The 16,126-nt window shown below is 43.2% G+C and overlaps 1 protein-coding gene across 32 annotated transcripts in view; it reads left to right on the plus strand.

The window, feature by feature from the left end:
• The window catches only part of Clasp1 (cytoplasmic linker associated protein 1), a 221,636-nt gene that overhangs the window by 143,359 nt on the left and 62,151 nt on the right, over positions 1 to 16,126 (plus strand). For 7 of the 32 annotated variants that reach the window (XM_032914877.1, XM_032914887.1, XM_032914878.1 and 4 more), the window contains 6 exons: positions 768 to 875; positions 4,916 to 4,978; positions 8,109 to 8,212; positions 10,477 to 10,500; positions 11,799 to 12,043; positions 14,105 to 14,168. In XM_032914877.1, the coding sequence (XP_032770768.1) occupies positions 768 to 875; positions 4,916 to 4,978; positions 8,109 to 8,212; positions 10,477 to 10,500; positions 11,799 to 12,043; positions 14,105 to 14,168 (608 nt within the window). The remainder of the gene's footprint in view (positions 1 to 767; positions 876 to 4,915; positions 4,979 to 8,108; positions 8,213 to 10,476; positions 10,501 to 11,798; positions 12,044 to 14,104; positions 14,169 to 16,126) is intronic. The other 25 variants (XM_032914881.1, XM_032914884.1, XM_032914895.1 and 22 more) reach the window with 6 other exon arrangements.

Consider the following 16,126-nt stretch of genomic DNA (forward strand, 5'->3'; position numbering starts at 1 on the left):
CTTCGTAGCCAAAATATTAGACCTTAGACTACTGTACGGCTTTGCCTTACAGTCTTAATGTTTCAGTGTTTTCAGTGAAAAATAAACCGTCCAGAAGCAGTCATAAAATAATTACAATTCCAGGGCCAGTAGAGAAGTCTTCTTTGCCGAACACTGAGATTGTCCGTTTCCTAGCTGTGGAGAGAGAGTGATGAGCACCCGATGCGATGCGGCCTTGGCCCCTGTTGGTCTAGGCGGTTGGGTCTGTGTGTGGTGTCTCTGTCCTGACTGTGAGCAGTCTTCCCAGCTAGGCTGCACGTTGGCTTCTCTGTAGGGCAGGCTACCCTGAGAAAAGCGAGCCATCTTCTTTCGTTAGGGAAGTTTGCAGACCTCAAGACCAGCATCCTTATTCCTATTATTCATCCACATTAGGTGGTCTTTTGGGAAACCAGGTGCCATTAAACAACTTTGGTGTCCTAAGCTCTTACTGAGATGTCCGCTAAAGCTTCGGACACTGGTTGTTTCTGACATGCTTTGGATCTTATACCGGATGCCAGGCTGTCCTTTGGGAAGATTTCATTTCTCACATTTAAGTGTAATTTCACTCCGGTGTTTAAATCCACAGCCTTCTGAGGGACAGACCCTCCTGTCAGTGAGACCTCTTCGTGGGCAGGTGGCCCCATACTTGTCAATAATTACATTTCAGCAAATGTGACTGATGCTTGTGAGTTTTTCTGTCTTCATTAAATTTGTTCACCTTCTCTGAAACCCCTCATGCTGCACGCTAGCACGGAGCAGCCGTATCCCCCGACCCAGCATGAGTCAGGGGTGCAGCCGCGATACCAGCCGTGAGAGCAGCCGCGATACAAGCCCTGCTCGGGGCTTCACACCACTCGGTGAGTACCCATAGGCGCTGTGCAGGGGCTCCCAGTGCTTGTGCAGCCACTGCTGGGTGGAATGACCGCTTCCCTCTGCTGCCCTGTGATCCCATCTTCTCTCTTCCCTCTTCCTTAGTCACCCTTGTCGTCCTCTGCATGTATAAACCTTAGCAACTACCAGTCTTCACACACTAGAGGCAAAAAACACCATTTCACTCTGCCATGGCCATTCCTGGTCACTTGTCCCTGGGTAAGCCCATTGTGGTACTTTCTAACAGAAGGCAAAACTTAGCTGAAGTGAATGGCTGCCTGCATGTGAGGTGAACTCAGAATTTACACTTAATCATCAAATTTCTGGTTTACCTTTGCTTTTACTAAAGATTAGTTTATATAAAGATTTTTTTTTAGTATTGAGGATGGAACCAGGGCATCCAGCTTTAAGGGTGCTAGACTCTGAGCCGCATCCCTGGAGCCCAGTAGATATTATTCAAAGAAAGAACAGAAGCATAACTTTAAAACATATTGGAAGTTAAATGAATTTTGTTTTTAGTTTTAGGAACCCCATCTTGCTCTAAAATGGGCATACTCCATCTCTTATTAATTATCCATTCCCAAAGGTGTCCATCAACACTAATGAAAGGAATACTTTTATCCTTCAGTTATTTTCAGGTGCTTGGTGGTGTCATCAGGATGTATATTGTACTCTAAATGAGCAAAAGAGCAGAAGTGATCTTGTAATTAGACCTGGGTCTGAGTGATCCTCATCCTCGGTGACGCAGGGGCTTCAGCAGTCTGTGATGTTGACTATGAGTTACTCAGCTGACCTTTTCATTCTGTGCATGTTGCTCCAAGAGAGAGGCAGTGGCAGATCAAAGCAGGAGGCCTGACTCCTGCTGTTGCCTGTGAGCTCACATCAACACACGGGCTCTGAAAACAGATCCCAGAGGCCTTCTAGACAGTTCTCTTACTGTAGGCTCCTTCTTTTAAGTTGTCAGCTGGTCTCCTGTCCCTCAGGCAGGCAGCTTTCCCACTGTGTCAGGAATGCTGCAGTACCCTCCAGCTTTGGGTCAACAGGGATACTCACTTTGTTCCCTTGAATGAACTGGTGATTTTTCCTTTTAAATTCAAGCTATGCACCTTGTACATCTTGACTCACTATTTGACCTTTCAGACCCCCGTTACATCAGCAAGAAATTCAATTTGTGGATGATTTTTTCTGTTAGAAGCAGGTCAACATTTTTCTTGGTGGCTGACACTTTACAGTCTGTGGACTGAGCCTTGAATTCTTACATGTGGTCTGTGGACCAGGCAAGGAGGGCTGAATTCTTTGTACATGGATTAAACCTAAGCAGTTGTTTGCTCTTTGGGTAAACAGATCTCTCAGGTGTCTTGGTGACATCCCAAAATATTGCTCTGTGTAGTTACTGTTGCCTAGGGCAGAAGCTGTGGCTCCAAGTGCACTCTGGCTTTATTAGCTGCTCTCTTCTGCTGTGGTCAGGGCAGTAGGAAAGATCACTTGAGCTAAATTTTTAAACCATGCCTTTTACCTCCTTGGGTTAAATCTGTCCCCCAAGCTTGTGTCCAAGGAGTAACAAAAAGTCACCATTTGAAGCATCAGCTGGCACAAGTGCCCTCAGTCCCTGCTCACACTGAGGGACAAGCACCCGTATCGTCAGCCTCCAAGCCTGATCTTACAGTCATGCATTTACACTGCAGAACCAGGCATGGTTTGACTCCCAGCCTGCCTTGTTCTAAAGCAGTTCTCACGAATGTCTCTCACATTGCTCAGCAGTGTGTTAAATGCTTCTTAGTGAGCTTTCTTCCTGAATTAGATGCAGAGCACAGGGCATAAGAGTGTCCTGAAGTGTTGATTTCCAGGCTTGGATAGGACCTGGGGATTTACACAGGCTTCCCAGAAAGTGGCTGTCCTGTGGGAGCTTGCTATGTATCCATGAACACTGCCTGTTCCTTGTTGGTTTCCATAATCACTTCCACCTGTTACCCTTTGAGTAAACTTAGACAGCCAGACCTTATTAGGAGAAAAGAAAGGTAATCGTATTTCAGTGAATGCAGAACTCTCTCTGCCTCTGTGTAGAATTGGTTCCAGGGCTGCTTGCAGATGCTAATGTCCGTTTTGTATAATGTTGGAGTATTACATACAACCTATGCTCCCTATGCCTCCTGCCCATACATTTAAACCATCACTGGATTATTCGTAATGTGAAACACAATGTAAATAGTAGGCAAATGGTGGCTGTGCTATGCTCTTTGGAAACTAATGACAGAAAGCACATTTATAGCTTATAGGCGTGGTTGGTTACAGCTGTGAATAGGCTACCAGCTGTACCTGTTGGTTTAAGTTTGCAGCGCTGTGTTGAAGCTAAGTGAGTCTGAAAGCTAAATGAGGTTACAGACTGGAGAACTGCCAGTCAGGCTTTGACACAAGTGGGTCCCCCATGGAGTCCATTGCTGAGTGTATACTTGGGAATTCCACAGAGAAGTCATTACACAACACACTGTAGAGTATTGTGTTCAGACCACGGAAATATGTTTTAAGAAACCTTCAGACAGATCAAGTATTGCTTAAAACCATGTTCAATGTAAGCTGTCAAGATACAGTGCTTGTGCGGTAGAAAAGAACTGCACAGTTCACTCTGGTCGCAACAAAACGTTAACCAGCTTCCTCATTCAGGAAAGTGGTAAGTCTTGTTTTAGATACATCAGCTCAATGTTGTGTGTATGAATCTTCCAAAAAGAAGACCCCCTTCTCCCCTTTTAATTTCAAGCTGCTAAAGTTTGTATTGCTTAACAGGTAATGTTTGCTTTTTTATATCACATCTGCCATGGGATGTATATTTTATAAAGTGACATGGGGGCTTAGAAATAAAGATGCATTGAACTTAAAGGTTTTGATGCTTTGTGACTAAATGTGTGAGTTTTAATATGTGCAGAATAACGGAGGGGAGTAAAGGGTTTCGCCTCACTGTGATTTGGTTAAATGTGGATATTCTACAATATGGCTCCAAGGGAACAAGTATCTCCCCGTTATTCTCATTAGATGAGTATCTGGATATTATATGGACCTGTGACATCAGCATTTCAAACCAGTTTCTTATTTTATAATTATTTTTCAAAGTTACTCTCTTCACAAGGATGGAATTTAACATCCATTTCCTCAGGTTGATGAGTCATACACATATTACAAACAGTTGTTCATAAATATTATCCTAAATATAGGTTTCTCTTAATCTCCTCTGCTGCCCCAGTGCTAAGCCTGTCACCAGCACTGCTATGTGCTGGCACTACTGACATTTAACATTCTCCCTGACAGACAAGAGGTAGGTACCAAGAGAAACAGGTTTGCTATATTACCAAGGGCCACAGCTGGCTGTGGGCAAGCCAGGCCTGCCACTCGTGTTTCTGAAGTGGTGCTCATACTCCTGCAGCTGTGTCTCCAAGGAAAACCTCCACACGCACTGCCCGTGGACGCCCCACACTTAAACACATACATTAATAGCTAGGGTATTTGCACGATAGACACGAAGTCTTTCCACTGGGCAGAGTGCAGTTGTTGAGCCCCCGTTACCCCATGAATTCCTGTCGAGATAACATTATGAACCTCTCTGCTTTTGTTTTTGGTGCATGGTGGCATATGCATCACATACCAGTGACCCATCTCGTGAGCTGAGTTAACAATCCATCCTCTCGCTGTCTACCCGGGTTCAGATGGTGCTCTGACTCCTGATGTTCTTGTTGTGGCTTATTTCCATAATGGCTGATGGAAGCTTCGTGATGTGAATCTAAACCTGGAGTCCCAAGTCCGTCAGTGCGTCCTTAGTATGAAGCACTGGAATGAGTGCCTCTGTCATGCCTCTGTGTGTGTACAAGCTGTGTTAGGCCAGCGGCCCCCATGCAGCAGTATGGGGCCAGTCCTGCTGTCCATTCATACCCAGCACCATTTTGTCATGAGAAACTCGGCCTTGGTGATAGCAGCCCCCGCATTTCCTCTGGTACTTGTGTGTTAACCCTGTGGGTGTTGCCGTTCCTTTTACCTGCAGCCTCTCGACGTCATTCCAGGTCCACTAGTGCTCTCTCCACTGCTGAATCTGTTGGGCAGTCAGGTGAACAAGTGCTAACTGCATGACTCCGCCTCTCCATCTGTCCTCCCACCCCCATGTCCGCCTCCGTTGCCATCGTGTCAGCCAGCGCTTGGCATGTGTGTGCCTCATGTTTGCCCTCCTTTGTTCTTTTCTTTTGAGTTGTTGAATGTTTATGGTTCTGTTCATAGCTTGATGCTTGACCGCCTGCTTGACATTGTTTCTCTAGCATTCATCTTTACATCAAAACAAAAATCAGGGAACTACTTCTTTACACACACCTCCTCCCCAGGAAGAGAACAACCCAGAGTGGGTGTCACAGTCTCCCACAGGAGTGGGAGATTGATATCACCCAGCAGTCTTTGGTCTCCACAGTCCTCACTCACAGTCCTAACGTTTAGATGCTAAGTTAGTTGTATTAGTGTCAGGTTCGTTATTTTCAAGTATCAGTTCACACACCTCAGATTACAGCATACATAATTTCACACACATGAAAATAAATATATTGCCCTGAAAGCTTTATAGAAAAGCAAGATTAGGATCCAGACCATTCACAGGCAGAGGTTGGTCCCATTGCCTGTGAGCACCTAACTGTCTGTCTCAGCTTCATTTAACCAAACCTACTGCCACAGGTGCACAGTGAGTGTCTAAAGATACATCCGTATGCCACCTTAACTGGCGTCATCTTCATACACTAACAGCCTCTAATGGCTAGTTTCTCGATGGAGTCAGCACGCTCTCCTAATCTACCAGCCGTTAATAGTGCTGAGGCTTACCTGTCTATCAAGCCAACTCCTTGCCCTTTGGTAGGCAGCTGCGTGTTTTCACCATGTAGGCCCTGACTGAATGTGTTTCTCTAAGGATTAGGTGCCAGACTGAGGGCACAGTTCTCTGTATCCATCCCTCAGCAAACAACTTTATCCTAGTATTGGGACAGTGAGTGTGGACCACAGGGGTTTGCCTGGTGAAAACAGAAAGCCTGTCATGCTTAGATGGAGACCAGCATGTCCCCTTTAGATCGCAGTCACATTACCTACTTTGTCAGATGACTGACAGTCGCTGTGTGTGGCAAAGCTATATGCATCTGGGAAGCACTGAGTACTTGCTTTATTATTATAAGTTTTAGTTTTCTGTCTTAAAAGAGTCAATATTGTCCCTGGAGTAAGAATTGCTGGCATGAAATCTACTTGTGTTTTTTTTTGTTTGTTTGTTTGTTAGTTTCGTTTTTAAATTTTTGTTTTTAAGACTTTATGTTTATGCTGGATAACTTTTAAATGGCTTTTACTGAATTACTCATTTTGTTACTCATATATTCCCTGCTATCTACCCTTTTTTAATGGAATAGAAGTAAACCAAAATTACTCACAAGGCAGCATGCACATAAATAACCCTTAATTCTGCCCTGCTTTACACTCTAACCAAAGAGCATTCGTGTGGGTATGAGTTGACTGTCCATGGTCTTTGTAATTCTTATAGCAATAGTAGCTCACCTCCAAAACGTAATGGAGTAAGATGACGTTTGTAATCATCAGCAAGTGCATTAAAAAAGGGGATAGTATGACATACGATTGTTTTTCTTTATTAAAGAATCTGTGACTGTGTATGAGTCTTTTGACTAGCAGTGTTTAAATTATATTCCCTGCCTGTGGGGGTAGAAGGGTAAATTGTTTTGAAATTGATATTTTTAAAAAGCTAAATAACACTTTATTTTAAAGTTCATTAGTTTTGTAGATGATGTCTTGTTTTCTGTCCAAAGGCTTAAATATATCATTTTGTAAGTAAGTCAATTCATAGTGCTCAGTCAGCATGTAGAAGCTGCCAAGCCTGACACCTTGAAGTCAGTGTCTGAGACCCACCAGTGGAAAAAGAGAACGACACCTGCAAGTGGTCCTCTGACGTATGAGTGCCAGAGCCCCTCCCCACAAAGTAATAAATAAATTAAAATATAATTTAAAACAAAAGGTCAAGTTCCATAAAATAAATACTCCGTTCCATCCATTCTCAATGCTGTATTGCTGCAGTGTGGCCGAGGCAGAGGTTTGTTTCTCCTGGTCCAAATGGTGTTTTCTTTATTAACTCAAGAAGGACTTACTTTTTTATCTTAACATTTAAGTATTAGAATTTTGATAAGTAAACTTTTCATCAGTAGATGGTGATCCCTCCCTGGAATGTATAATTCTACAGGCTTTCTCCTGGAGTTTTAAACTCTAGCACTATTTAAATAAAGCAGGTCAGCTGCTTAAAGAGAACTTAAAAAGAAAGTCTCCATTTACCCTGATGAGGAACAGCCCTAGGGGGCTCTAGAGGTGGCACTGTGGTTAGGAGCACTACTGCTCTCTCTCTCTCTCTCTCTCTCTCTCTCTCTCTCTCTCTCTCTCTCTCTCTCTCACACACACACACACACACACACACACACACACACACACAAATAGAAAATATTTTAAATAAGAACTTTAGAATCATTGCTTAAATTGCAAATATTTATCTTAAGGTTTTGAATTCCTTCTGCCTTTTCTATATAAAATTTATCATTTAAAATCCTTAAAGGGACTCAGGTAAAATCTAGATGATATCTAGATGATTAATGTTCTAAGAAGAAGGCACTAGATTTTTTATGGTGATTATTAGATAATTTTAGTAAATTAATGTTTAAATAGTATTTACATTAACTCTTAATAATAATAACGCTAAGAAAAATTAAAGTCAATTTAATAATTTATTTCAGGTTTTTACTTTTTCCATCACTTTGCATTAAATCTTATTTCCCAAACCATGAAACTTGCTTATATTGGATAAACATCAAGGGTACTTTCTTCTAGAAGGAAAGTTAAATAGATGAAAAGATTCAACCTAGAGCCCGGCTTCCATCTATAATAAATTCTTCTATCGTCTGTCTCAAGCCCTATCATAACATCATATCTAAAGCAGGCTCCACTTAAAGCAGCAAAATACAAAGAAGGAAAAGCCCATATTGTGACCCATTCGTGTCAAATGTAAGGGTCTTAGCCCCTCCCACTGGCAGGCAAGTCCAGTGCTATTCAAACTGGCTAGGGAATGTTGGTGTCTCTGTCTTTAGCGGAAGGAGGGGGAGTCCTCGCAGGAGACTGAGAAGATGTAAGTAGACTGACATGTGCTGCTTCTGTTTTCTGAATAGATCGGTTTGGGCTGGGCCAGTCAGGACGGATCCCTGGTTCTGTGAGCGCCATGCGAGTCTTGAGTACCAGCACAGACCTGGAAGCCGCTGTGGCCGACGCTCTGGTAAGGAGCACAGGGAGGATGGAGTGAGTCACAGTTACTCATCCATAGTTTTCTGTCTGAACAAAAAATTGATGTCAAATCAGATGACTAAATTGTCTTTTAAACTCTTCTTCCAAAGCGTGTGAATAGGGCTGGGATGATGGGGTCAACCATTAAAAGCATAGGCAAGGGTGGACCAGAGTTCAGATGGCAGTGGGGGTGGGGGGGCTGTATTCCCAGCATTCCAGAGGCAGAAATGGGATCCTCTGAGCAATCTGGTCAGCTAGACAACATACTAGTACTCTGTATTGTGAGAAACCCTGTCTCAAGTGAGTAAGGTGTTAGGGCAGTCAAGGAAGACCCTTGACAGCCACGCTCACAAACCACATATACATTCACAGAGAAAAAGAAAAGTTATGTAAAGTTTATTTTTTTTCCTCTCATACTCTTTACAACATAGAGTCAAATTGGCCTCCTAATAAACAGCATCGGCAGGAAGTCTGGGTGGCCTTGGGTTTCCTACATGCCATCTCACTATCCTCTCCCCCCGCGTATCATAGCTTCTTTCCCCACACCATTTCCTATTTTCCATCCTGTTGCCTCTGTTGCTTTGATAACAAAGCTACATGTATGATTGTAGCAGTGGATGATAGACTCTGAGACCTGAAAGTTATACTTATTCTGTTATGTGATTCTGACATGGGAGAGTCACCCACACCCCAAAAAATGGATCAACGTAGTATTTGAGAAAAGGAGCCAGGATCAGGGAGATAGCTAAGCAAACATTTGTCATGAAAACACAAGGACCCAGGTTAAGCCCCAGAATCCATGTATAAAGCTGTGTGTGGTGGTACGCCCTAGTCATCGCAGCACCAGAGAGATGGAATGGGCGCCTGGCTTGCCAGTCCAGCTGAATCCATGATTCAGGTAAAAATGAGGCTCTGTCTCAAAAACCAGGTAAACGTCTAAGGAATGGCACCCCAGTTTGACATCGCTCCCCTCCCTACTATACACACAAAGAAAAATTTCCTAAATGTTAAGATTTAGTTGTAAAGCACGGGGGGGGGTGCATATTATGTTATAATATTTGGGGGGGGAAATCAAAGGCACATGGGTCCTTCAATCTGTGGCACAGCAAACATTCCTATTGGATCAGTTTGTGCGGAACTTGCCTCCTGGCTGGTAAGAACAGCCTCACATACCTAGGTCATGTACCCAGCACTTGAAATACATGCTCTTCAAAATGGTCTCATCGGTGTCCCGCCCACTGCTGTTCTAAGATGTATTCTCTTGTTAGGAAACAAGCAAACATAACACTACCCTGCTTTTCAGTCTGAGGTTTTTTATTTAGCCTGCACCACCCGATCAGTGCCTTACGGTCTGTGGCTACTGTGAATCCCGCTCTTGGCACTTTGCATTTCTGCTTTGTTTGTTCTGCTCAGTTAGGTTCTTTCCTTAGTGTGCATCTGAGAGGAAGCTGTCAGCCACTCTCAGATACTTTCTGCTCAGCATCCAGCCTGGCCAGCCTACTCATGAGCCTTATGAACAGAAGGACTTTTTTCTGACAGGTACTGGAGTGTCCAGCACTGCTCTCACCATGGTTTTAACCTGAGTCAAGAGCTGGGATATTATCCAATGAGGCTTTCTTGTTCAAGTCCTAGCATTCTGAATGTTCCTTTTATTTATTCAGAGACCCTCGAGAGTGGTAGTCAGGGGACTAGGAAACAGTGGGCTGAACCATTGGCTGAAAGGGACTTCCAATTAGAGCAGGGTTTGTTTGTTTTTAGTTACTTAAAACCCACATAAGGGAGTATGTGGAAAGTTCTACAAGGCAGAGTGGAGCTCTAGAAAGTCAGACCTTTCTGATTCACTTGAGCTCTCCTTTGGGCCCCACTCCCATTCTGTCCTTTCTGCCCTTGCTCCTTCTGGTCTCTCTGAGTGACCTGCTTCTGAAGAGGAACAGGCCAGAATGGTAGGGAATCTTTGCCTACCGAATGGGAGCCTCTGCGGTAGGCAGATCTCATAGGGACAAACAATGGGTATGGGAAATCTCAGCGAGAGTTCTGCCATGAACTAGAGAGACAGGGACAGATCCAGAGGGACTAGGACATGCCATTTGGAAGGCAGTCTGCTATGATCTACTCCAAACCAACTGCTTGCTGACCTGTGTTTTTGGTTTGCTAAGAGATGTTGCTGTACACTTTTGTTGCCAGAGCAATCCCCACATACGCTTCTGACATAATTCTCTATGCTTTTTCCCATCCTTCAATATTCCCTGCCTACAGCTGTTAGGAGACGCCAGGAGCAAGGTACCCGTGCTTTAACTTTTGTTTACAACTGTTTTTTTCTGTTGCAAGTGTATTTCTTTTAGAGTTTAGTTGAAAGCAGCACAAAATGTAGTTGTAGTTAGAGATTCTGGTCTCCGTGTCTCTGGTAAGCATTCTGGTTTGCTGCCGTGTGATGGAGTCCATCCCCTTTTGCATCCTTCCGTGAGGCTGCTTTGTGTTTGTCACTCTGCTCCCTGTCCTTCCTGTGTTTCATTTTATTAACTCAGTTTGTGTCTACTTTATAATCATAACTTCATGAGCAGGTCTATCGGCCAACCTTTTCTTTTTTGTTTTAGGAAATCTGACTTATATGTAAGTGTAAATCATATGTAGGTTATCATCTAAATCAAAAAACATTTTTAAAGGTGAAGAAGGGATTCTAGGAATAATTTTTGCTGGGACCGAAGGCAGTACTGTCCTGAGCAAGCTGAGATTCAAACTAATTAACATTGTTTGAAAATTAAAACTGTTTATGTGGCTTGAGCCAAACTGTGTTTAGGAAACATTCTGTTTCAAACTTCCCGTACTATATATGGGTTTAACACACTGTCTTATATGGAGAGTGTGAGAGGGGAATGGAGGGGGCTATTGTAGTCTTCATTCATGTTAAATGTAGAAACCCATTCATGTTAAAAACCAAATGATGCTATTAACTAAAGTGGCTCATACAGTCTGGGACCCTTTTGCATAGAATATCTCTACCACTAACAATTCAACTGCAAACTTCTAAGCAAGCATGATTGTTCAAGCAAGGGCATCCACAGAAGATGCTTAAGGTAGATTGCTCCGCGCTCTGCAGGGCTTAGCATGTGCACACAGCTGCAGTGAATGGGTGCTTCGTCTTTCAGAGCTTCATTAAACCCTCACACTAGTCTGCTGAGGCAGGTGCAGTGGTTACCCTCCTCGAGAGGAGTCGCCAAGGCAGAAACTGACAGTTTTTCAGCAGTAATACCAGGATTCACACCAAAGTCCATCCTGCTGAAAATCCCCTTTTCTACCCTGCCCCCACATATATACATACTTCCTACAAGATGCAAATTCTTTCTTCTTCACAGAAATGTACAACATGACAACATGACCTACCTTGACACTTCTGTTTTTAATTTCCTAATCTGTAAGCATAGAAAACGTGTGTGTGTGTGTGTGTGTGTGTGTGTGTGTGTGTGTGTGTGTGTGTGTGTGTTTATATTTAACTCTGCACTGTAGCTTTTAATGGATGAGTCATGATTGGTTTCGCCTTTCCACTTCTTCCTTGCCCTGCTCCTCGTGGGACATTACAGAAGAAGCCTGTGAGGAGGAGGTACGAGCCCTATGGAATGTACTCTGATGATGACGCCAACAGTGATGCCTCTAGCGTGTGCTCTGAGCGCTCATACGGCTCCAGGAACGGTGGCATTCCCCATTATCTGCGGCAGACTGAAGATGTAGCAGAGGTTCTCAACCACTGTGCCAGTTCCAACTGGTCAGAAAGGAAAGAGGGGCTTCTAGGCCTGCAGAACTTGCTGAAGAGCCAAAGAACACTGAGGTAAGGACACACATCTCAGTCCCGTTAGACTCATCAAAGGCTTTGAGGTGTCTCTGCCGTTATAGAGTCCTTGCAAAGTTCTAGTCACTGGGTGCTACATAGTGCCTGCCACTCAGATGTCTGAAAACATCTAGCAAATTCATTGTTATCTATTAGGCTGCTGGGACATTTGGTCCCTGACAGGTGCACATCTGACAGGAACATCCTTTAGATGATGCTCCCTGAGGAGTCAGGTACAGAAAGCAACTGTGTGCTGCTAGGGCTCACTTCTCCCCAAGGCTCCAAGATCAACTGCAGCAAGTAGAGGTCTGTAAACTCATACCATTCATGTGTACAACTTAGGCGTGTGCCAAGCAAGTCTTCGATGGAATAGAGCACTCCCAATAGCAGCAGCATGCTAGCTTTGTAATGGTTATTTCTTATACCTTCCTTTGGTATTTCATAAAATATTTAAATAACCAAGCATTGCACAGACTAAATAAAGGATACATTTATACCAAGGTTCATCACAGCTCTGTTGCCACTGCCATGCTAGTACTTTGTAACTGTTTTGAAATAACAGAAAGATAGCTAGGTATGGTAGTATATGCCAGGAATCTCCGTATTTGAAACAGGGGGATCCTTGTTAATTCAAGGGAATCCTGGACCTACATAGTAAATTTTGGGCCAATCTAGAGTACAGAGTGAGAGCCTATCTCTATCCATCCCCCAAATAAAAGGAGAGAAAAAAGGATGAAGAGATGGAGAGTGGAGGATGAATATATTTATTAATTAAACCTGTTAGTATGTCCTTGGTCTTATGCAGATGTGAGTAAAGAATGTGGAAACCATGAAACACACTGTATTATCACTTATACCAGTAACTATAAATTATAACAGTGAATTGAGCATTACTACAAAGAAAGGCAGGGTTTTTTGTTTGTTTGGTTGGTTTGTTTTGTGTTCATTTTGATGAAAAAATTGTGAGCCTGAATAAACAGGTTTGTGGCCAAAGATGGAGGACCCTTCTGGGCCCCGTGTGTTTGTGAGCTGGCTGAACTACAAGACTGGCTGAACTCAAGGCTTCGCTGTCCAGTCTGCACACCATATTCACCCTTGCTCCCATTAACCCATTCTGTCCATGAAGATGATATGAGAGCTCCTGTCACATTCTTCAAGTACCCAGGCACACTAGTGATGCGCCCAACACAGCATGAGTGGGATTTGTCATGACTATTCTTGAAGTCTTGTTGACTGGTCCACTTTCTGCATTCATGGTATTTGCTAGGTGCCCCCCTCACCCCGCAGTGGCCCTTAAGAGCCTGCTAGCCCTGACCACGTCTAGATTATTGAAGGACCATTGCGGCATCTAGATGCCAGATGCCTGAACAAGTGGATCTGTTCCCGCGTGACCAGAAAGAGAATAGTTCCTTCCAACCTTCATGTGAAAAGGGGACTCAGTTATGCTTCATGGATGAGAGAAGGCAGGGGACACCAGTGTGCACTGAGGCTTTTCATGGTCCTACTATTAGCCATTTTCGTGGACAGTCCTCAGCCATGTGGCATAGGGCTTATCCTCAGTCCCCTGAAAGAACAGGCACAAGGATGCTACTGAGAGAAGATTGCAGTATGTGGTCCAATGAGATGCTCAGTGGATAATGGTACTCACTGCCCAGCCTGGCAACCTCGTTCAATCCTTGGGCCCCATGTATAGAAGGAGAGAACTTACCTCCATAGTTTGTCCTGTGATCTTTACACACACACACACACATGTGCACGCATGCACGCACACACGTGCATATATAATAAATAGCCTAGCAGGTAGAAAATTGACTGAAGTAAGGAGATGTGGTTCATACCTTTCCACTTCCAGCTAGCAAGAGTAGATGGCAATCAGGTCTGTTTCCTCACCCTAAAATGAGACAGACACTATATCTTTCAGACTCTCAATTTCATCACGAATTAGATAATTTGAGATAGAATTTTTATTACATAACTCAAGATTAGGTAAAGGGATTTTAATCTAATTGCACTGATGACATTGCATTTTAAACTCACTTATTTTTATTTTTTCTCTACTAGTCGAGTAGAATTGAAGAGACTGTGTGAGATTTTCACCCGAATGTTTGCTGACCCTCACAGCAAGGTAACCAGGCCTTATGTATATTCTGTGTGTGTGCCTGTGCAAACTGTGTAGTACACCCCAGAATTGAGAGAATTCCCTAATAGTCTACATTAACATCTTCCAACATGTAATTCCTAGGAACTTACATGGCCATTCCTTTCAAATTAAGTGTACCTCAAATAAGGAACTTCATGAAAGGAATTAGATGGAGTCTTCTATTCCATCAGCAGGAATTTATGTCTGTCTCCTTTTAGCCAGTGTGCTAGGTTCTAGAATTTTAAACTCTCCTATTTATAAGTATATAAATAACATATATATTATATAATGTATATTTTTAAAATGTTCCAGTAGTGGGTAAATAATATGGTTACCTCGGTATCTCAGGTAGAATTTTTACTGTATATATTATTATCTATTTGTTGCCTTTATTCTAAAACCAAGTTGAGTTATTTCTCCTGATGGGATCTGGCCGTTCCTAAAAACTTGATAGATAGAGTTCTGCTAGGTAGTATGTCCGCCTTCTGGGGCACCAAGCTCTGAGGACTGCCTTTTCAACAGGAGAGTACCTGCTGAGGAAAAGCTGTACAGACTGGGACAGAGTCCTTTTTAGGAACTGCCCTTGCTCCATCTTTCTCAGAAGACCCACCAGGGGGTAGTGTTGAAAGGGGGCCTCTTTATAAAAGTTCCCTGGATTTAACTTTATTTTAAGTAAATACTGTTATTTGGAAAGAAGCTAGTAAGAGCTCGTGAAAGAATGAGAAAATGGAGAGATGATGAGAGCGCTAAGGGGTTAAACACCAGATAGATACTAGGTGTAGGAATGAATAGGAACTTATTTCATTGTGGACAGGATTGTACCAGCAAAGGTGGTCTCTTCCAAGTCAGACCTGGAGAATAAAGCCTGTGATGACAAAGTCAGGCAACTTCCTTTCCTTTCTTTCCTACTCTTGCTTCCTCATAGGAATCGTCCTTGAAGTAGTAAATATCCATCCACCATCCATCCATTCATTCATTTACCTATCAATTCATCCGTCCATCATTCACCCACCCACCCACCCATCCATCCATCTACCCATCCACCCACCCATCCATCTATCCATCCACCCATCCATCCATCCATCCATGCCTCCGTCCACCCACCTACCACCTACCTGCCTACCTATCCATTTATCTATCAACCCACCTATTTACCATCCATCTATCTACTCACCCACCCATTTATCCATCAACCTATTCACCATGTACCCACCCTCCATCCAGTCACCCACCCATCCACCCAGTCATTCAGTATTTCTTGAATTCCTTCCGTGAGTTAGGGATGTGGAAAAACAAGGCAAAACAAGAGCCCCGGGTTGGGGATTTAGCTCAGTGGTAGAGCGCTTGCCTAGGAAGCATAAGGCCCTGGGTTCAGTCCCCAGCTCGAAAAAAAAAAAGAAAAAAAAAAAAAAAAAAAAAAAAACAAGAGCCCCAGGGACCAAGCACAGGGTGCTTCTCCTTGCTCTTGTTCCTGCAACAATACTCACTCTTTCGGCCATGAAACCTGTCTATGAAGGCCTTCCAGAAAGGACAACATTAAAGGCATCAATTTTAAACCCCCAAAAGACTGAGTTTAAAGTTCAGATAGATAACCAAAGATCTTAACATCGTTTTTTCTCTATGAAGTATTATTAAGATTTAAACCATAAGTATAACATAACTGGTAAAAGTTATACCATAAGGAATATTATGTTAGATGGTTTCACATTGATGAACTTTTTGTTACCCATTACCTCTAGATTGCTGATTCAGAAGCAGAATGTGAGGATAAAGAAGGAAATTTGTTTCCATCAGAAGGCTCTTGTCCAGTGAGTTGGAGGTCTCAGTTTAGTTCATATTCTTAGCTGCCTGAGCAAAGCTAGGAGTCCCACCTATCAGAGCTCACTGACTTCCTGAGCTGTCATTGGAGACCCTCGTGGTGAATAGTTGCTGTAATAGAATTG

The sequence above is a fragment of the Rattus rattus genome, chromosome 10, assembly GCF_011064425.1.
Source record: "Rattus rattus isolate New Zealand chromosome 10, Rrattus_CSIRO_v1, whole genome shotgun sequence".
In the NCBI taxonomy this organism is placed as follows: domain Eukaryota; kingdom Metazoa; phylum Chordata; class Mammalia; order Rodentia; family Muridae; genus Rattus; species Rattus rattus.